The sequence below is a fragment of the Electrophorus electricus genome, chromosome 12 (assembly GCF_041902795.1).
Source record: "Electrophorus electricus isolate QZ-2024a chromosome 12, ASM4190279v1, whole genome shotgun sequence".
Lineage (NCBI taxonomy): Eukaryota > Metazoa > Chordata > Actinopteri > Gymnotiformes > Gymnotidae > Electrophorus > Electrophorus electricus.
The window spans coordinates 13983699-14007157 of NC_137508.1; the positions used below are offsets into that span (position 1 = coordinate 13983699).

The 23459-nt window shown below is 39.3% G+C and overlaps 1 protein-coding gene across 1 annotated transcript in view; it reads right to left on the reverse strand.

Annotated features, from left to right (window-relative positions):
- Positions 1-23459, reverse strand: part of pde10a (phosphodiesterase 10A) — a 69514-nt gene that overhangs the window by 43719 nt on the left and 2336 nt on the right. The window contains 1 exon segment of the mRNA XM_027023007.3: positions 2405-2996. Within this exon segment, the coding sequence (XP_026878808.1) occupies positions 2405-2468 (64 nt within the window). The 5' untranslated portion in view covers positions 2469-2996.

Below are 23459 nucleotides of genomic sequence, written 5' to 3' on the forward strand. Positions count from 1 at the left end.
CGGCTACCAAACACAAGCACCTGCTATTGGACAAAGGATAAAATTCAAACAAACCCATTGTTTGCAATGGCTAAATAGCAATATTTACATATAAACAAACAAACAGACAAATAGATAAAATGTTTATGGAAAGCAAGGTTTAGATATTGAATGAGACAGGTTAATTCTGTGAGATAAAAAAATCCACCAAAGAACTTAACGGAGACAAATCAGTCTCATTACGCTTTCCCTCACTTTTCTGTTTACAGGAGCTTTCCAGATCAAATATAAGGAAAAATATTTTTGGCCCATTCTAAGATGTCTTAAATGTGTATGACTAAAGTCACTATATACAGTGTGATCTGCATAGAGCTGTCAGAGGTTTGAGGTGAAACTAATTAATTTACTTCAGCAGCATGCAGCCAAAAATACTGACCTTTCACCCTTTCATCACTTTCTGGTGTGACATAGTTATTGATTTGCCTGGCCCAGGTTGAAGCCAGGATATAATGCTAGCTTCCACTTCCACGGCAGACCTTGGAAAATCATGCAGCGTCCCAAGCCGCTGTGCAGCTGCGAGACGATTGCGGGTCCTGCTCGATAGTGGGAAAGAGCTTAAGAGAGGCATTGTGGTCCCGATCACCAAAGAGATATGCCAGGGTGGGGGCAGAGGGGCCAGTGATCCTCAACGACATGGTCATCCCGTGACCCGAAGCACACTAGCTGACCACTTGCAACGTGCGAGTCATGATGAGCAACTGCAGCCAGCTTTGCATAACAGTTCCACTGATGGGTCACCAAAGCACACAATGCCACTTATTCGCCGAGTGCCCTATGGCGATGATACAAATCATGTTGTGGTGAGGCAAACATGCAGAGGGACATCCAATAACACAGAGACACTGCAGCCAGTCATCCTCTATCTTAGCCACTGAATAAACAAGCTATTATTTGGAAAATACAAAATTAGTATAAAAACCTCTCTCTTGCCGAATATAACTGAATAGGCCTTTCAGTGTAAGTGCGCTATGATCTTACAGCATGCAAAGAGATCTGAAAAGAAAGAGAGAGGGATACCTGCCCCAAATCACCTACAGTCAGTTCCCACTGTATTCAATATTTCTGTAGCACAAGAAGCATTATTTTGCAGAATATATTATTAAAACCTCTGCAAACCTGGTATGCTGGGTTTACTAACTGTGCTCTAAATATTGCATATCAAATTTTGGAAGATGCAGTAGATTAGAGCTTGTGGTCACCACAAAAGTGTCGATTTAGTCAAACTAAGGTGGATTACCTTCTACATAGTGTTTTTTCTTTCTTGTTGTTTCATTACTTAAAAGAGTTGGCACTCTAAACGCAAACCTGGAGGCTTCGGTGCATGGCAAAAGAATGCCGTGTATAAAAACAAGCCATAAAAACAGGCCAAAAATATCAATCTAACATTTCACAGTGGTGAATGATGATGCAGTTTTGCAACAGCACTTGCAGATGAACATATGTAGCCCTTTTGGCATGCAATTCAAGCACTGCTGATGCATTTCAGTACAGACCTAAAGTTTACAACTTAGAAACTAACAAGACTCTACCTGTCACACACACACACACACACACACACACACACACACACACACACACACACACACACACACACACACACACACACACACAGAGCACTTAATGGGACCAGTGCGCAACACTCTCAGTGAAACTAAATGGTTCCAGTGGGGTGCTTAGTGCAAAGCAGTCAGGACAATGAAAATAGCAAACTATTTTAATTGCACAAAATGACATCTATCTATATCACATTTTCAACTCGCTATTTCATTAGTTACTCAATGTGCATTAACCCATTTACATTCCAATGGGCACCAGCATAGAGAACCACGTAGGGCGTACAAGCCTTTATGCACCACCGTTTGTAGACTGGAATAATGCTTTCTCCTCTCAGACACTTTAACAACACAAAACGCACTGTTAATGGGCGTCTTAATTTTAATAACTACTACTTTTCCTGTTGTGCTTCCGACATTAATTCGCGTAGCACGCTGTGCCTACAAAGTTAATCACCTCTCATCGCCTCTCATTTCAATCATGTCTCATCGCAATTATTGCACCCATTTCCTAAACATTGAATAGTAACTTGTAAATCTTGTTTAACGATGACTGGGAATAGATAGCTAAATGAGCGTGGCAACGGCTATTCCTATTACCTTGCACTCTTAATAAATCCGAAACTCTTAATTATTTCGAAGATACCTGTGCAACCCATAACTGGAAATATTGGACGTAAAAAGTTTGCCGACACGAAGAAAACAATGTCTGTGGCATGCAACAGAAACTTATCATTCACATACAAATGTAATGATCTTGGGGACGCGTTGCTGATGAGGGGAAAACAAGTCAGAGGGGTCAGTGTACCTACTTGAACCAAGAAAACAGTCCATAAGCCTTCTGAGACAGCTTGTTGAAGACGGACCATCTTCCATCTCTGACTGGAAGCGCGAAAAGGGAGAGGAGAAAAGCGTGCCTCTATAATAACACTCGCTGAAGGCAGTCCGGTTGCTGATGAAACGATCCGACCGGAGCGCGCTGTGGGATCCAGGTAGTTCCAGCTGGGGAAGCGGTGGACGGTGCGTTGCTAGTCCTGGAGAGGCGATATCGCTATGCTCCCTCTCACCGTTATAGTAATACGTCGACGCGCCTCGCCACCTCCCCCGCCGTGGCAGCGCAGTAAAATGAGTACGAGGAAGCAAAGTCTGACGATTAATCGAACAGGGAGTGCGGTGACGATGGCAGCGAACTGCACTGTTAACAACAGCGACGTTACAATCTCCTCCTCGGCTGCAGTTGGGTGTTGCTGCATAAAGCCCTATGTTGTGGGCTATGCCAAGCTGTTCTCCGGAGACAGACTGCCGTAGTCGTGAAAGTTGCCTCCGGATCTGTAGCTATGTTTTCCCTGTAGTCAGAGGCTATGTGGGCGTGTTGGGGAGTTATATCTCTGGGTTGGACATCTTCTGTGTTTATAGTGGTGAAGCAGAACGTTTCAGAGTTTAATGGAAAGAAGGCAAGAACAGTATGGCTTTTAGCATGCAAACAAATGTATTCTTTCGTTTAAGGAGCATGCCTGATTTCTAACAGCATTTTGCTGAATAACACCGCTCCGGTGAATGAATTAGGTCTAGGTGAGCATACAAGCATATTCATCGCCGCCACACCCATGTAAGCCTGATTAAATGAAGCCATAAGTAAGAAATCAACTGTTTGCTAGCGCTGCAGCAGGCGGTCTGATGCATTTTCTACGTCAGTACGCGTCAGTGTGTGTGTGTGTATGTGTGTGTGTGTGTGTGTGTGTGTGTGTGAGAGAGAGAGAGAGAGAGAGAGAGAGAGAGAGAGAGAGAGAGAGAGCGAGAGCGAGCTAGATCACGTGTGCAAGCTAATATTCAGATTCGGTGGGTTACAGAAATATTTGAATATAAGCCTGTAGCACAGGTCGTAGCACAGGTCGTCTTTTTAGCGTGTAAAAACAAAATTAATTGTCGCATTTTTTCTCAAGAAACAGGAAATATCTTCATATAGCCTACAGTTGATATACACGCAAAAAAGAAAAACGATAGTTTTACATGCAACTCACTAGTTTAATATTACTGCAGGGCATGGCGTAAAGTGAGGTTTTCCCCCAGGTCGCTCAAATAATTACCTATTTGAAAGGTCCAGTAAAACCACAACGATATAAGGATGCGGGCCTGTGTTGTTCTGTGCCAGTAGACTAAACCTAACCTAGCAATAACTTTGCTCCATATATGATGAAAAGTGGTTCCTAAAGTTCTATAGAAAGAACTGCACAAATCAGTGTGGGTCTGTTAGTTACAGTACCTGGGAACTATTGAGAAAAGAAGTGTCTGATCTGATTTATCATTAATGTAGCCTACTAATACCCTGCTGATTGCTATAATACATTTTTATACTAATCGCATGACACTTTGTTCATTTTTTAATTTATCAGGCAATTATTAGCTATAGGCTGATGACAACCCACGTGTAAATTGTGGTTTGACCGTGCGTGTGAAGGTTGCCATCCAGTCCTTTGTAATTATCACAGGAGATTGGTTTCTGTCTTTTTTAACTTTGAGGTTTATTCAAAGGAGTTCCTGTGTCATTTTGACGTCCCACTGACGTCTTTCGGGCCCCACAGTTTGCAAAACATGGACAAATGTCTTCAACTGGTACGCTATCCGAACAATCTGACTGCGAAGTTGATGAATATTCTTATCGACTGCGATTTGTTTCTTCGTTGTATGGAACTATTTATCATTTCGTGAAACACATTTAATGAAACCTCCAAAGCTACCGGGGCGCCAGCTTACGGTGTGCGTAATGCTTTGTTTGCAGCATATGGGCACAGTTTACGAGTGGCTGCCGAAGAGACTCCGCATCAAAGAGAGTTTCACAACATTGCATTTCATTAATCCAAATTGGAAGCGAACCCATTTTAGATACGTTGTCCCAAACCCGGTGAGCTACGGGGCGGGACAGGAATATCTGTCATCTCTATGCAGGTGTTATAGATTCAGCCACAGCTAAAGAGTTTTCAACAGAATCGAACCTCAGAAAGATTAGGAAGACATCTCTTCCGCGGAGCAGCAAACATTACGTTTAGTGAGCGTTCTTTTAACTGTTGTATTTCAGCAGTTATACTTATCCTAAACGTTTTGATTAGCATTTCTTTATGTATTAAATTATTTTGATAATTTTCGCTCACGGACATTTTTTTTTGTTCATTTCAGTCTGTTAGGATCTCAAAAGTGATATGCATGACACCTGCATCTTGTCTTTGAAAAACCCTGTAAAGTTTATTAAATAGGTTTACATTAATAAACTACTTCAATGGATGCACTCCATGTCTTTTCATAGGTAGGCCTGAAAATAAGGTATCGCCTTAATTTTAGAACATATTCTGATTTAATTATTTTGTCCTGCTCTCTCCATAAGGGTACTCGGTTATTAATACATACTAATTGTCCACATATCAGTACACAACTGAAATCACATGAAAAAAGCAGGTGAAAGGAGATGTAAAGATCTCAAGTCACGTCTCATTTTGCATTCGAGTTCTCACCAAATTCATCAGTTAATTTCAGTACTGTCCTTTGTGTTTTCTGTAGCCATTCATATGTTGGCTCAGCGTTCAGGCAGCATTGCAATTGAAAGAAACTTGATCCATTTACATCTGTATTAAAACTGTATTTATATTTCAGCACCTCATTGACTATGTCACATAAGCATGCTGTCAACTGACATGCACTGCAGTATTGCTACAAAGAGAATAACAGGGTAATAATCATGTGTGGAGGAACCTTCTCTATAACAAGCTGAGCCACCACATCAGAGCAGACCAGAAGTGATGTGGGTGGAAGCTCACCAGTGTTCAGTGTTGATGCATTAAGAAAATGTAAAACAGAAAACGTCCTTTGTTGAGTGTGACATAAAAGAGCCATTTTATGTCATTTTTCTCTTTAATGTCACGTCCCTCCTTCTGTTATAAACCACCCTGTGTGGAGCCTTATAATGAGGAATTGTTGGCAAGACAGTGGTTATGTGATCATCCTCTGTTTCGGTTCCGCAAAAGCTGTATACCTATTATAACCAAACCTTATTCCTCTAAATATCAGCATCATGCCAGGATGTGACTAAGGAAGAAAGCAGAGTAAATGTACAATGAGATGTTCTGGCTGCAGGAGTCTAACCATAACCAGAGCACTCTCTTTAATTCTAGAAATCACATCACCATGCATTCAATCACATTTGCTTTTTTCAGTGCTGACGCATTTAGCGTAACCTGTGCGTTTGTGGTCTTTGTGTCTACTGCAGCTATAGAAACCTGGGGCTGGTTAACAAAGGCCAAACTTCGAAGTATTCTAAGAACCTTCCCTGATCTTCAAATGTTTTTTTTTTTTTTTCCCCAGAAATGCCTTTTGTGTATCATTTGTAGATTGCAAGATCTGTGCAGCAACTGCACAATGACACTATATCACTATAACATGCATGGTGAACCTGCCCTCACTTGTGCAGTCCTTTATTGATAGCCTGTTGTGGTTGCACCTGACCTAGTAATGTGGTGAAGTCCAGTTATCTGAGCAAAGGGTCATAGGTTAAAATGCAGATACATGCTGAATCAGTGAAACCCTGGAGTTCTGCTAGCCACACTGATTTCACCCTATTCTGATCTCTGAGTTCTATACTGGAGACATCCATAAGCTGACATCATTTTGTCAACAAAAACTTGTACTCCATGCTTTCTGCTTGCTGTCTACAATAAAATGAACTACAGAAAACACTAAACTGGAGCCCCCCCCCCCCCCAAAAAAAGGCTCATGACAGCAACAAAGCCAGGCTACCCCAACACTTCCTGTGTTGCCAAAATACTGTGTACAAAACTGTGTATTCAAATTATGGTTCCCCCCCATAAGTCCCCCATAAGTCACTCCAACTTGAATGCTCTTAAAATCTCAAAACAAATCAAAGGTAAGCTACAAATCTCTCTATGATGATAGTCACTACTATTTTCAGATATAGTCACTATGATTAAACTAAAAGTTACCGATCACAATGTTTGACTATTTGCTCACTTCTTTATTGAACACACACACACACACACACACACACACACACACACACACACACACACACACACACACACACACACACACACACACACACACACACACACATGTATATGCATGTATATACCGTTTAAGGCATTTCAGACTAAGCAATAGTCAGCCATCTCAAATGTTGTCATATTGGCTACTACATCCACGTTTCTGCTCTTTTGTTCCTGCTAAAGACAAAGTTAAACTACTCATTCTATGTGCATGACCTTAATCCAAGTACTGCTGTGCTTCAGGCCCGGCCTGAACACACCTCGTTCCAGTATTCAGATGCTCTGCGAGACCTTGATGAGCTGAATCAGGTGCGTAGGAGGAATGCTGGAGCCTTCTCTGCTGGAGGGTTGGGCTCGGCATGTGCTGGTGCCCGTGGGGAGGATGGGAAGTCAGAACATATGGGAGTCATTAATAAGGCAATAACTATAGATGTGTCTATATGTTAGGAGTGAAGAAAGCAACTGTGATCTCTGCTTGCCGGCAAGAAGAAAAAAAGCATGTTTAAGATTGCACCCGTGACCACAACATGGCTCTCGTCCACCATGGGAAGTGATGAAAACAGTATTATTATTCAGCTCTTTCTGCTTTGATTTGGTGAGGCAATTGGGGTTTCTTCTCCATAAGAGGCCAAGTACAAGCAATGTTGCACAATGCACACAGTAAGGCACGGAAGTTACAGCGGGGCCCGTTCCTCAAGGACCCTTCCAACCCTGCACAACACCATCTGATTCACTAATTAGATTCCCTTATTAGGGTCCCCGTTTCTCAGAATGTGAGTTCATTAGTGAAAAGATGTGTTGGCACACAAGCTTGGACTGATTACCCATACTACTCTGCATCTCTTGCTACACTTTCCCAACCCAGTCCAAAGCAACCTCCCCGAGACTGTTCATGTTTTTGAGATCGCCCAGCTCCCTGCCATACTACACCAGGCGTTCAGAGCTCTTTATTTATCGGTTCAGGTGTGGTAAGATTAAAGTCAAAGGAAAAATCTGGACTGCCTGGAAGTCCCTGAAGACTATATGGAGTATCCATGACATATACCGTGGAGTACAATGTTGCTTAAAAGTTACTTCCACCATGCTGTAACTTTGCTATACTTTACAGTAATGGACAAAGGGTGTAACTGGATGGTATCAAGATTCGCATACACCATAAATAGTTCTGAGCCTATATCTCCATATAAGGTATTATGGCAAGAAGTGTTTTAAGGATAATTATATTGCGCATAGTAACTGAAATTGTAAAGTGCATTCCTGTCACCGCAGCTCATAGATGAATGAAGCACGCAATGAGACATCAATCGTAGATATGAATAAAGAAGTAAGCAATACATTTTTAAAAAATGGCATACTTATTGGTTTTATTTTCTAACAAAAATACATTAGAACTCAGACGGCATATTTTGTACAACACCTCAATATGCAGTATTTCAAATGAGTAGCAAGAATATGTATTGGGGTGTCAGGTTTTTAGGTATTTTGTAGAGATTTTGTTTGTTTTTAAAAACTCCACATATCTTGAATGATCAAACAAGAACACTAACTAATATACAATTCCAGTAAGTGATATTTTTGTTCTTTGGTTTTGGCCTATGTTTTCTCTATCTTTTGATTTTCATGTTTTTTTAGCCATAAAAACTAACCAACTATACATCTGGAGGTCCAGTTGTTCCAGACGACGCATGCAGCACTACTGCAATGCAAACATTTTATACATGCCGTAAGACATGGCAGTCTCAGACAGTTTCACTGCATGTACAACTACTTAGTTGTTACAACAACTTCGCATCGCATTTACTAATTACTTGCAGATTATAAAAGATCTTTTTTTTCCCATATTTCTTATAGATTATCTCTAGTTGAATTGTGTATGATTCATTCTTACACATGTGCCTTAGAACTATGACTGAAAAGACTGATGTGAATTCAGAATAATGCCACGTAGTCTCTGGGATTCCTCACATGATGCAGGGCTACAGACGTGGGATTTGTTTGTGAAAGCGATGTGCCATTAAAACCACTGTTTTGCCACAAACCTCTGTATTAAGCCTGTAGTGGGTCTTTCATTGGGTTTGTGTGAAGTGCTTGTATGCCATGAGAATTCTAAACACATTCTGTCACATTAGCAAAGGCTGCGGCAGAGCTTACAGTTCGGGCTACTGCTCCTTCTTAGTTCAAGAACCAGGTGTAACCAATTGATTTCAGTTGCGAATCATACCTCCAAATGTTTTTACACTAAAGTGTAAACTCAGTGTAAAGCCAAACCAAGGTGCAGCTTATGGTGATTAACAGTACCATATTTCATTAAGAAAAATAAACCCATTTTCCATATACCACCCATATGTAAATTGTAATTAAGAACCCCTAACTGGGAGACAACATCAGCAGTTCTCCAGAGCAAGCATAGGCTTGGCACCCTATAGTCTCCTGTTTCATCACAAGATTTCATTTCATCTATGTCTTACACACACGTGCAGAGATAAAACAAAGTCACGAGAACAGTGGCATCTGCGCATGCCACACACTGGTAAACAAAAAGTTTGAATTGCAGGGAGAACATTCTAAATATGAGCTTCATCCTGGAAAATTTGCAGCTCCATTATCATTGCTGCCAGTGGCCCACCGAACAAATGCTGTTAATGGCAAGTTGTAATAAGAAAATGCCATACAAAATGGGTTAGGGTTTACGGAATCTTTTGAAAACAGCATAAAGATATAACCGTGTCAGATATGTAATCCTGTGCAAAAGTTAGGGTCTCTATTATGGCAAGGGAGAACTCGGCTGAAACTGCAGTTACAATGGAAAAGTTAGTTTACTTTAAACACTAAATTTCACATTGCTTAAAAAACTGAGAAAAGCTGAAAGGTTGTACTTGAAAATGCTGTGGAGAAGGGAAAACATTTCCCCCCTTTTTTCTCTAGTGTTTCAGACTCTAAGGGATACTGGCCAGCTAAAACCAGCAGTCTACAGTCAGGCAAGTATTCACACTGGGCCAAATCCTGCAGGTCACTGAGAGGTTTGGTCAACAACAGAGCAGTATCGCGATGAATGATGGCTGTCTCTTTATGTGATTCTATCCATTTGTGCAGATGCAGTGTGACGCGTCAGACCCAGTTTGCTCCTTTGTTTTATGTGGTGAATTCAGCTGAGGAACCTTCAGGAAACCAGACTGCCTCAGAACCCGTGCTCTTTGCACTGGAAAGCAAGAGCCATTAGGTGACAGTTAAGCTGGTTTTATATTGTCATTGTAATATTTTGCATTGCATTATTTCCGTTCATGGTGTGCCTTACATCCAAATATGCACACATGCATGCGCACACACACGCACACACACGCACACACACACACACACACACACACACACATATGCAAAAACAGATGCATCTACTACCAAAAATGCATGTATTTGATCTGTTCCTTACAGCGTGCTGCTGCAGTAGGTTACAGTTTTGCATCGCAGTCTGCAGTCTTTGTGTGCTCTGGAACACACACACACAGACACACACACAATCTCTCTCGCTCTCTCTCTTTCTCTCTGAACGTCTGCTGTGACGATCCACAGGACAGCCGGAGCATTGACGTCAGAGACATGCCTATGAAAAAACAGCTCCCTTGGGGAAGTTATGGTCATGCTCACAGATCCGCGAGCAACTATTTCAACAACGACCATGCCTGTTAGGAGTCTCAAAGCCTCTGCCTTTCACACAGACGAGGTAACCAAAAACAAACACAAATCCCCCAAATTATAATGCACCTTGAAATCCATGGACAATTCTCCATGAAGGGGTTGTCTTGCAAGTGAAATTAACATTGAGTTCCATTTTGGTGTTGAGGTTTCCATTTTTGCTTCATGGTAATTTCTTTCTGCCATTTGTTGATCATTTTAGACATACATCTATCGCTTCTTGCATAACTAAAGGAATACAGAGTCAAAGCAATCTTTTCTCTTTCTTACTTTCTACTGTGGATAAAAAAGACCTGTAATAAAAATGCACCCTTTTGAAACGTGGCAGTATCGAGAGCGGGTAAATGGTCCTGACGTACCACTGATGCATATGGAGATTAGAGTGACGCTGAGTCAACGTTAAAGTGCTGCGTGTGCGTGCGCTGTAAAGAGCATATGAGAGAAAGGTGCCATAATGGCAGTAGGGGTGGAGGTGAGCGAAAGGGAGGGTGCAGGACTCTCCACGTAATGTCTGCTGCTCTGCTTTTGTTCCTCTGCGCTTAAGCTTACATCGTTTCCGTGCTTAAAAACAAAAAAAGACGTTCGGTTTGTAAGTCCTGCGATTAACATAAACATCTTTAGTAAAATTGTATATTGTTGTAAATTGTTAATATTTCCTCCACCTTTTTTTTTTGCAGGAATGATGAATGTTGCCTCACTGGGACCAAGATCTCTAATATGAGCAATTTAGAACCCCCCCCCCCCCCCCCCCGGGCATCTGAAGAGAAACACGCCTGACTTTTTGGATTTCACCCCGGAGCGCAAGAGAGTAGAGGAGATGCAGATGGATAAAGAAAGATTTGGGCAAGTGTGGGGAAAAGAGATTGGTCAAGCACTTGGTGAGAAACAAAAGGGTAAATGGGAGAGGAGGACGAGAGAAGGCGAGACACAAAAGGCAGCCGCGGAGCTGAGGCGAACATTGCAGTGGGAGGACCTGCGCAAAGCTCATGAATCAAAAACCCATCTAAGCCAGTGTGGCGGGAGGGCTGGGTGGAGGTGGGGTTGGGGGAGAAGGGTGGGGGGGGTCTATCTGCGTCAGAGCCGCAGCCAGTGCAGTGAGCGATGGGGCAGGCCAGAATGGGAGACACTGCTACTGCCACTCACCCAGGCTGCCAGGGACTGCTGCCCACCCCACAACACCATCATCACCACCATCACCATGACAGGAAACTGGCATGTATTCCTCCAACTTCTACTGGGGAACACATGCATGCTTATGGACAATACATAGGCAGGCATACAGACACACATACACACACACACTCACACACACACACCAACATTTATCCAAAAACAATTATCTATCCCATAACTGAATTAGCACAAAGACACAATTCATTCAGAATAAGGCTACTTACACTGAGCTAAGTTGTGCATAAATGTTTAGGAGCAATTATAAGAATGTTTTGTTTATACTGAAGAAGCACATAAAAAACTAAACATGAATGTATGTAGGCGGGGTGTGGTGCGCTGAGCTGAGGGGAGAGGGGTCACTGTAGGGAAAAGTTCCTGTCTAACCTGTGGTCAAACACACACTCCTTTCTGTTTGGATTTTATGGCAAGACATGGTCGGTTAAATGACCATTTGGTAAGTAGTGTATAAGCAGTACGCAAATGTAAAGCTAGAGAGGGCATTTTCTTTTATTGGGAAAGAGAATGCCAAGTCCCACAAAGAGCCAAAAATACAATATATATGGTACAAAAATAGTGGAGAATAAAAGCAAAAAAATGTAATACACAAAAGATATTTGAATGATGAAGTAAAGTTTGAAGTAAGGTATAATAAAATGTATTATTACTAACGCTAATTGGAACAAAGTTGATCTGATGGAATTGCCTGCTTATCATAATCTCTCTCTCTCTCTCTGTCTCACACACACACACACACACACACACACACACACACACACCATGTTGAGGTCAGAATTTGTTTTAGGACAGACCTTTGATTTCTAAAACTGATATTAACAAATCTTCAATTGAAAAATTACAAAACATAATGAAAATAAAACCAAAATAGAAATGTCTCTATTAAATAAATACCAAAAAAGTTGGATGTTATCCTAAAATCCCAAAAGTAAATTGAAACTAAACTGAGCAATAATCTTAGTGCTGAAAAGGCATGTTAGTATTCAGAACATGCCTGAAATCATTATGTACTTGTTGCTTAAAAGGAATTGCCTGCTTATCATAATCTCTCTCTCTCTCTCTCTGTCTCTCACCACACACACACACACACACACACACACACACACACACACACACACACACACACACACACACACACACACACACACACACACACACACCATGTTGAGGTCAAAATTTGTTTTAGAACAGACCTTTGATTTCTAAAACTGATATTAACAAATCTTCAATTGAAGAATTACAAAACATAATGAAAATAAAACCAAAATAGAAATGTCTCTATTAAATAAATGCCAAAAAAAGTTGGATGTTATCCTAAAATCCCAAAAGTAAATTGAAACTAAAATGAGCAATAATGTTAATGCTGAAAAGGCATGTTAGTATTCAGAACATACCTGAAATCATTATGTACTTGTTGCTTAAAAGTAATTTTACTTCTACAAATGCAGTTTCAAACTTGTGGTCTAACATGTTCATTATGACCCTTATGTTGAGGAAGCTATAAAGATTTTGAGGAATATAGTAAAGATTGAAAATGCAGGGAACAGGCCACATCACTGCAGTAAAGCATAAATCTGTGACAAATTATACTTGTGTTTATTTTAATTGATATCAATAATCATAGTGATTATCAATTGTAATTAAAATACAATTCCTTCATTTTTGACTAATCATCTAACAATTTATGTGATTGTTGTACATTAAATACACCTTTAATGTGAACTGGTTTTGAACTGTGAAGAAGTAGAAGGTGTGTTTTTAGCCTGATGTAAACCACTCTATAAAAAATGTCAAAAAACAATTAAAATATAAGTAATTATAAGTAATTAGCTTATAAAAGCAACGTCCAGACAAAATCAACAATGTCCTTTAATGGTTAAAAAAGACTAGCGCTAGAATAGGAAGCCCATGGTTACAACATTCGCACACACTGATATACAGAGTGATAGCTTTAAATTTTACAAGTGCAGATTTATTCTTCTTATTGTGTGTAGTTTTGGAATAGGTATGCAGTTCCCTTGGCTGTGCTCATGAACGGCTTGGGAGGAATTCTGCTTCAGCGAAAGATCCATTCACTCCAAACCCTATTGTAGGTACAGCATGTCAAACCAGAGACGCATTAAGTTGTTTGCCAAAATATTGCAGTTGTCTTTTAACAGAGGTAATGTTCCCCAGAACCCAGCTCTAACGTACCCCTTGGAATGCACCCCAGTGATTTGTCCATCTGTGTGCACACCGGTGATACTTGAGAGCACTCACAGAACAAGAACAGTCAGCACGAATGTTTGAGTTTGGTGACTATACTGCTAGCTAGAGTGTTCAGTGGAAGGGCCTGAGATTCAAATGTTTTTTTGGCAGGAATGCTTGCTTTTGCAATTAATTAGGGGGTGAAAATTTTGAATACAGTTTTTCTGAATTGCTAAAACACTAAACCCCATTTTCTAAACAAAACTGTCAACTGTCAAAACGACTTTATTGAATAAGTCACACAGTTGGCAAAACTTTAAACACTGTTCATGTGGTTAGACACAATTTGCAAAACTGAATCACCCATTTTGCAAAACTCCAAACACATTCTCATTCACAAAACACATTTAATAGTGTGGCGCACTTCGAACCAGAATGACTCACACAGGCCCCAAAAGATAAACACAACTAACACAATGTTGTCATCGTTAACACACCACAACTCAAAATTGACCACACATGTGTCCAATCAGTGATGTGTTGAACCCAATCAGTAATCAAGATATACAATAAAGCCAGGTCAAATACAAATGGCATGTGTCATTTCCACAGTGCAAGTTAGAGGTGGTAGACAAGGAGAAGCAGGAAGAAGGAAGACCAAAGCAAGAGCCATAACCTCAAATGAAGTCAGAGCAATGATCATAGATTGTTGAACAGAACAGAACAATCAAGTTCTGGTTCATGGAATGAGTATGAGGGAGGCAGGACTATGTGTTCAACCTAATTTAAGCAGGTTCTCAGTGGCCTCCATAGTCATGACATTCAGAGAAGAAAACATGTCAAATTACTGTAATTTTTGGTCCCTGAAAGGTACAGTACAGTATTTAGTAGGATGTCTCAGTAAATCACTCCACCAAAACTATAGAAAGTGGACAGGGAAAAAAGTCTTCTGGACTATACTTTGTCTGTATTGCCCAGTGTTAGGGGAAACGTCAATATGTTTGTACACTTCTACAGTATGTACACTTCTAACAAAATTATCTTTTTGTGGAATGGAAAGACTACCACATGAGGGTAGAAGGACACTTATATTCTCACAACAACAGGAGACTCTTATTGTATGGTCCTTCAAAAATAATGCAATTTGACAACAGTGAGTTGTTGAAAATAATGTGAATTTTCCACAATTGACCATGTCCTGCATTACAACCTGTTAAGTATGAAACAAGCCTATAGAGTACCATTTGAGAGAAATTTAGAAAACGTGATAGAGCAAGGATATCGATATGCCCAAGTAAGTGAACATTTACAGTGAATCTACAGTACTACTATATTGCATGCATTTCTTCTCTATTGTATGTAAAGCAGAGACATGAAGCCTGGCATGCTATGTCATTTACAAAACTAATTTTAGACTATTTTCCCTGTGTATAGAGAATGTTTCGATTGGACTGTGCATGGAGAGTGCATCTTCTTGGATGAAGCTTGGTTTAGTCTCATGAAGAGGAAAAGGAGAGGTCACAACATTATTGGCTGCCATGCCATTGTAGAGGTGCCTGGGCATCATGGTGGCAATGTGGACATATGTGCTTACATTAGCAACCATGGGCTTCTCCACTGCCATGTGAATTTATGGCCATCCAGCACTGACCATTACCAATAAACTGTGTTTTATAAATGTGTGCCTCCCATCATACTCTCCCTTCCTTAATCCTACTGAAGAATTGTTCTCAGCATGGCAGTGGACGGTGTATGACCGAAACTCTTATACCCAGGAAAATCTCCTCCAGTCAATGGATGCAACATGTGACAACGCAGGAGTGGAATCTGTTCAAGGCTGTCTTTGGCATGCTAAAGGATTCTTTCCCCGTTGCCTAGCAATGGAAAGGATTGCCTGTGATGTAGTTGAAGTCCTGTGGCCTGACCCGGCCCACAGGCATGATGCAGAGGCAGAATGAATGATTGACACATTGCTTACTGTAATCATATAGTGCTTTTCGTGCTGCAGATTTTCTTCTTTATGTATAAATAAGTGCAGGAATGTATAAGTAGTCTACAGTCTTTTTTTTTTTTCTCCTGCTCTGACCAGAGTGCAGTGTTTTGCATTTATTTATGTAGTATGTAATGATTGCTGCACAGTGTTTATGCATTGGCTGGCTTTGTGTGCTATCTGATGACAATGTTTGGTTTTGAGTAAAGATAAAATAGTTTTGAATCAGTTGAATCAATTCTGATTTTGCAAGTCAAGCCAAAGGTTCCGAGAGTGTAGCTTACATTTTTGGGTTTGTGTTTACTGTTTTGAGTAAAGGAGGGGAAATGTGTTTTAGCAAATCAGAAAAACTGTAATATCTTATTTATTGTGAGGACCCATGACAGTGAGAATATAATTGCACAATGTAAAACATCACCAGGTAATCGCACATTCCCAGAACACCTAGCACAGTTTTCCCAATACATTTCCTTTATACGTCACCGTGACACTCTCTCAGGACACCATGCAGGACACACGTTCACATACACACACATACACACTCACACATACACACACACATGCGCACATGCCTTCCACTGAGACCGGTGACCTGGAATTTTTTCACAGAGGCCGCTCCCAACCTCAATCTTTGCCCTCATTAATTTGGAGAGCTGATTATGATGATGAGTGTGACATACGTCATCACCTCCCAGAGGGCAACGGGAGAGAGGGTGAGGGGGAGCAAGAGGAACAGCGAGTGAGGGAGAGGGAGAGACAGGGAGTGAGACATTCAATCATGCATTTACATGTGGCATGCATGAACCCCCTGTTCATACATGTCTCTACGTTCACTTAGGCCCTGATTTACACAACTTGACTGCAGGCCTACAAACAGGTTTCTTTTGGGATTGAATGCTCCCCTACCCATACGTCTGTGTTCATAAAGTCATAGCGATGTGTATACCTTTATCCCTTCGCTTGTAAAACTACCATGTGTTTGTATACCACAACCCAATCCATGAGCTCACTACTGAAACCGCATGTCTTAATCATTTTTATTTTCTGTGCAGTCTGATTTTATGGTAGGTGAGCAAGATTTTTTAAAACTTTTCTAGAGTAATTTATTAAAAAGAAAAACTTAATAGGGCTCAGATCACTGCAACTGCCCTTGATGACATCACTACATTTGCCCTTGCCACATGGTGCTCTTTGTTTGTGAAGAAGAGCCTAATGCTTTTTGTCCTTGTGTTAAACTGTCTTTTGGTACTTGATCTAACAAAGACTTAATGAGGTGATATTTAGCAAATGTTAAATTATAAGTCCTAAATAAATTGAATTAGTTTACAGAGGATTTGTTGTGTATTAAAGAGACATGCATTATCTAATCAGCTGTGTTTTGGTCTGACAATTTAATCAGTTATGTAGTGATTTGCCTTGTGTTACATTACACTAAAAATGGCAAAATATAAGAATATTTATCTTAATTATATAGATAGGTGCTCAAAATACATTTAACATGTACAAAGTCCTGAAATAAAGCCAACATTGAGCTTTAATACATAGTATAAGATCCACTATATACATCTGTAACTATTGTTGCAAGTTCCATAACCAACTATTTTCTTTTAATGAGTTAAATTTACTGCTATTTTGATTTGGTGAAACTGCAAGTAGTGAAACATATCAAAATTATATCAGACGTATCTAAAATCAAAGTCCACTTCCCAAGCCTTAAGATGGTTCACATCTTTGTTTTTTCCAGCCTGCTGCACACACACAGATGTTTTAGAGGCCTAGATCTAAAAGTCAGCTCTCTCTCTATTTTCCTGTCTTCCTTCAAACACTTTCATCTCTCCACGACTCTCTAGCTGCCTCCTCTCTTACCAAATGTTTTACATCCAGTTTTTGTCTTAAAAAGCATTCTGCTTAGCCTATGGTGGTCAAGTTCAAACTCATGCCTCCTGGCTAACCAAGAGGCATGTCTAACCATGTCTTGACTACCAGCCGTTTGGACTGTACGTCCTACCATAGAGGGGTTGTCTATAGCCTTAACCTACGTCAGCAACAATGTTACACCACCCTGTCCTACATCTGAATGATCTCCAACAGCCTTCTTCGCTGATGTCAGCCTCCATCCAGTGCATCTTGTATATACCCGAAAGTACCAAAAATGGCCAGTAACACAAGCCATCTCTCACTCTGTGCTTGTTTGACAGAAATGGGCAGTACGTGTCATCGTCAATGTGCTCGTTAGAAACAAGCATTGTGTATCTCTTTTTTTCCCCCTCATGTAAAAGGTGACTTGGATTTTGTAGGGAACTTAGAAAATGTGTTTCTTAGCAGACAGCTGACTGCTTTTTCCGTAGCTACTGAGAATATTTATGCTTTTATTATTCATGTCTTCCTTCAGATCAGAAATGGCATGAAACCAAAAAGTGATGCAACAGTGACAATGGCATATGCAATCTCTGTTACAGGTTTTGTGTTATCTAGAAATCTTATTTATATGTTTGACAATCTTCTTTTTGTCTAGTATTGTGGAACAAAATTGGACACAAATACAATTCTAAATCTTGATTTACAATTTAATTTTAATATTTTATATAGATAGATAGATAGATAGATAGATAGATAGATAGATAGATAGATAGATAGATAGATAGATAGATAGATAGATAGATAGATAGATAGATAGAACTATTTTATGTTTCACTGTAATTTTTGCAGAAAAAACACTTATTTCTTGATTTCTAGGGAAAGAAGAACACAACTTTACTGGTGATTGCTTAATTGTTTAAGACCTAGAAACAATAAAAACTTTGTGCGTGTGCGTGCATGCCTGTGAATGCATGTTTGTGTGACTGTTAAAACGTTTGAGGTTTGTGACCATAAATGAAATATGGGCCATATTATCATCTGTGAGAGACTGCAAACTGATAAACATTTATTAACCTTACAGTTTGCCATATATAATTTTTTATGTAAATATAAATGTAGCTTACTAGCTAAAACATAACAAATTATAAATGTAAATAACTATGCTGAAAATTAACAAAATGCATGGATAAATAAAACAAAGTTAATTCATTGCAAACATTATTTTTGCCATGATGTCAAAAAAACAAAACAAAACAACCCCCCCCCCCCCAAAAAAAAACAACAAAGAAAGAAAAGCACAATATTGTTGGCCTATGTAAAGCAACAGAGTTTGAAATAGTCAGTGGAATGTAAACAAGTCTGGAGCACCCTATCTGAAAGGAAAGCAATGTCCATAGCCCAGGCTTATTTATCAACATTAGCCACGGCCCAAGGATGTCCAGCGAGGTCATGCAATAAATGGCCCATCAGAGAGGGCAAGCATAACTAGAAGGGAATGAGCAGAAGGAAATATTCATGCAGGCAAGTGGCCCAAAACAAGAAAGGGTGTCATACGTTACAGATCTTTCATAGGCATATGAGGTATTATGAACTCCGATTATGGGGAAGAGCAGGGACACAGGGAGAAAACATCCTGGCACTCGAAAAGAAATGACACTCAGTCTGTGTTTACTCTGGTATTTACATAAAGTGGGATGTGATCGTGCTCTATTGTGGTATGGGACACAAACCCGACCTATAATAACCTACCCTCACACACAGTTGTGTTACAATGTCTACAGTTCCATACAGGTGAACAGCTATGTTGTTTGTGTAAAAAGACCACGCTGACCCTTTGAATCTTGCAGTATTCAGTAAAAGAAATAAAACAGAAGTAAAAGGAGAATCAACTAGTTAATGTTTGCAGACACATTTGCTTGCAGAAAGGCCTGCCAAAGGAAGCCCATAGCACGCAGTCAACAGGTCAGTTATACAACTGAAAATGAGTTGATATTATTGTAGTTTTTAGTTTTAGTATTCTTCCCTATACAGCACTTGCTAAATGTAATAATATTTATGTCATTCAATTACAGTAGCTAAGATGTAGTACATTACATATTTAGTTACAACGATTATTTTCTGGTTGACAGTTTACTGAACTATCAAACAAAATGTGGCAAACTGAAAGTAATTAGGTGGGTGTGAGGGACATGGTGAAAATATCCATAGCCATAACATTAAATGTACAGCATGACCAATAACTGGTAAGAAATTACCTGCAGTTCTTAAAATATTCCAATTAATGACATATTCCCTAGGATAACAGAGAGAGACTGCTGGTGTGGATCGTAATGTACATTAAAAGGGGGACATCTTATAAAGCACAATGGCACTGAGCAAAGTTGCACCAAAGACACAGGGATTTGGCATGTGAAGTCAGCCTTTTTAAAATGTTTCTCATATAAACTATTTACTGACAATTTTTTTACATACACGGAAAAAGCAGGATCTAAAAAATAGGAAACTATTAGGCTTAATTATATTGAAAATAAAATGTAGACTAAAAATCAAGGAGGAGATACAAAGTGTTTATACAGACTAATGACTCAGGAGGATGAAGAGAAGTGGGTTATGGGAGATGTCTGGTGAGCTCCCACAAAAGATAGATACATGTGCTTCTATAGATATGTTTGTCATATTGGCTCAGTGATATAGGTTAAAAGAAAGAAAGAAAAGCAAGTAAGTAAGTAAATGTTCTGTGATCAGTGGCATAGACCACTATACCCTACACGGTGTAGCAAGGCACCACTCGGCCCATCAACTCGTATGACTTTCAGATGATATTCACATTCTTGCATAGGGTATTTTTAAAACGACGTTACCGCCATCTAGTGTTGAAAGTGATATAAACTCGCTCTCTACGACTATGATGGCTGTCCAACCTGATATGCTGTTTAGACCTTATTGCGATGTTGTATATTAAACTATGCGAAACCAGCAACAATATAACAACGTTTTATATTGTAGTCCAATTATTTTCCTAGTAGTACATAAAAAAAGAAAAAAACTTAAAAAACATATATATATATATATATATATATATATATATATATATATATATATATATATATATATATATATATATATATATATATATATATATATAATATACGTTTATACGTTTTAAAGAAACCATTTACTGGCGGATTCGACAGGGCCTTGGTTTGCTGTAGTATGTAGTTTTAACGGAGTTCGAATTATATATGATATTTGAGGGTTAAATTCGTTAGAAATGTCCTTGTTTACTGCATGGGGTATGAATTCGCTGCGGTTCAATACTACAGCACTGTGGGTATAGTTGCTCAAGACCTAACTCAGAGATGCATAACTAAATCTTTATTGAGAGAGGTTTTACAATCATGCAAATCACTTATTATCATGTGCTAATAAATCCCAGCGCGACAAATACGTATTCATTTTAAGAAGACTAGTCTACATATTTCGTAAAATCAGACAATTTAATTATTTAAAAATCATTATGGAACTATTTATTTTCATATCTAGAGCTTGAAAATATTACGGCTGACGTATGATTTATTCGGCCCCTAGTAGTATTTTCTCATTCAGCCAAATTTGTAGCTCTCTTATTAACATGAGACATAGTACACCCTGTTCAGATCCAGCGCGCAGGAACCAAAGCTCGTGCCAACACCATGACGTCAAGACTGTGGCAACTACAATGCAATCTGTCTTTGCGCTTCGGCATGCACCCAAACACAGGCCTACGCGTCATGGCATTCACACAGCAACCCAGCCTCCCTCCTCCACCCCCAACCCGCCACCCCCTTCTATAGTCACTTTATCACCGGAAAACACTCTTCATTTTCTAAAAATCTTTTCGACACGTTAAAAAACCGCATATTTGCCATACACTCGGCGATTCTAACTATTCTGTTTCTTTAGTTTTATCGATTCAGAAGACACAACGCTTCTATGTATTATGAGTAATTAATTCTGTTGGGATTAATTCAAAACTATGTTTACTTTATGCAAATTAACGTGGTTGTATAGTATAGATAGCATAGTGTTGTCAGAAAACACTGCAAATTTGCGTTCATCCGGCTGTCACAAGGGCTGTCAGCCTTCCTTATAAAATACTATCCCAGCCTTTAATTTTAACCTCCCTGTTGTCACCTGACAGTCATTTTAATTGCTCGTGGATCAGAGCAACTTGCCATGATTTGAAGGGTTTCCACAAAATGCTAACCCTGGCACAGTTGCCTCTTTGGTATATATGAGGCCCACTGGTTAATAATAGATCAGCACTCATGATGTCTTGGGCCAAACTCAAAACAACATGTTTGCTCCCTGTTAGGCAATGAAGTTCAATACATGCCTCCCTAGTGTCTTTTATAGGAACAAGGATCATGTGATGACATGATTCTGTGGTCCTGGACTGACATGTCTTAGTCAAGAGCCCAACAGCAACCACCAACACTCAGGGTTCTAGAACGTAGAGCTCTTCAAATGCTAATTAATGCCTTTTAATGCCTAATGCAAGATTTGACCCAGCAGTTCTCATGTTGACATAATTAAGCCTACATTATCGGTCTTAATTATTGCTATAGGTTTCACCTACCTTAATTCATTGTTAATAAACCCATGGCCTCACTATTACACTATTACACATTATTGCACAACAAAACAAGCTTTATTATCATTAAATCTGCTTTCTTAGAATGGCTGCGGTAAAATAAATACAGAAATAAATACATTTGACCTTGACTTTGCAAAATCAATAAAGGCTAACTTTTCTCATTGTTTCATTTCTTATAGGACAGATGTGAAATAACTATGAAAATAAATAAATAAATACAAATTAAATACTCGTGGTGTGTGATATTTCATTTAGTTCTGTGGGCTTTCTCCACAGATTTAGTCTGGCATAAGCCTACTAACTAGCCAGACCAACTGTAGGGTGTTTCTGTTAGTAATGATATTTACAATAGCATGGAAATTAAAGAAAACACCATAACAATGGCTGGAACTCTTGAGATGCTGCACCATATTGTGATAATTTTAGCTTTGTGGATTCAGGAACTGAATGGTATCTCATAATGTAACTCATAATGTAACCCAATGGTATCTCATAATCTATCTCATAATGTAAGTTATTCACTTGGTAGACTGTGGTATATCAAGCAAAAAAAAAAAAGATTCAGAAATGTATAACCAAAACTTTACTTAGGAAATGACTTCCGATCAGGAAAAGCTCTAATGAGCCTATTAATTCCAGAATGTTCCTCCACACCAATGGGAGGACAAAAACCTTACATCTTACTGTAAACACACTGGGAAAAAGAAAAAGATGTATCTTCAGATGTTTTTATACTGGAACAGGAATTACTGATGGATGACTCCATCTTTGTAACATCTATTAATACTGATTTTGCACATTGAGGAGAACATCACTAATGCAATATGACAATCAGTTAAAGTCTATGATTATAGCATTTTACTGCAGTAACATCAATCTTGGTAATGAATAATTAGTATTTGACATAAAAAGCTGGTGTACAAGTGTCTCATCAAGATAACCTAAAAAAATATTAATTAAAGATGACCAACTTCTCTAACACAAGAACTTTGGTGGTATTATTCCAGTAAATAAAATGTTCACTGCTGGTACCTAAATTACAAGCTGGAAAATTTTCCTCATTGCAAACGCTAGTGTAGTTTTGGAATGCCATTTTTAGAGTTTCAGAGCTGACTATGCATCATTAAATATTAAGGTTACAAAGGCACTACTGAGTTGTGGTAGCCAGCCAGCTAGCTACCTAATGGCAACACAATCATCTGCAAAGCTCTTACAGCATTTGCTCGTATTTCCAGGGAATCAGACCTTTCACTGCTTTCAAAATC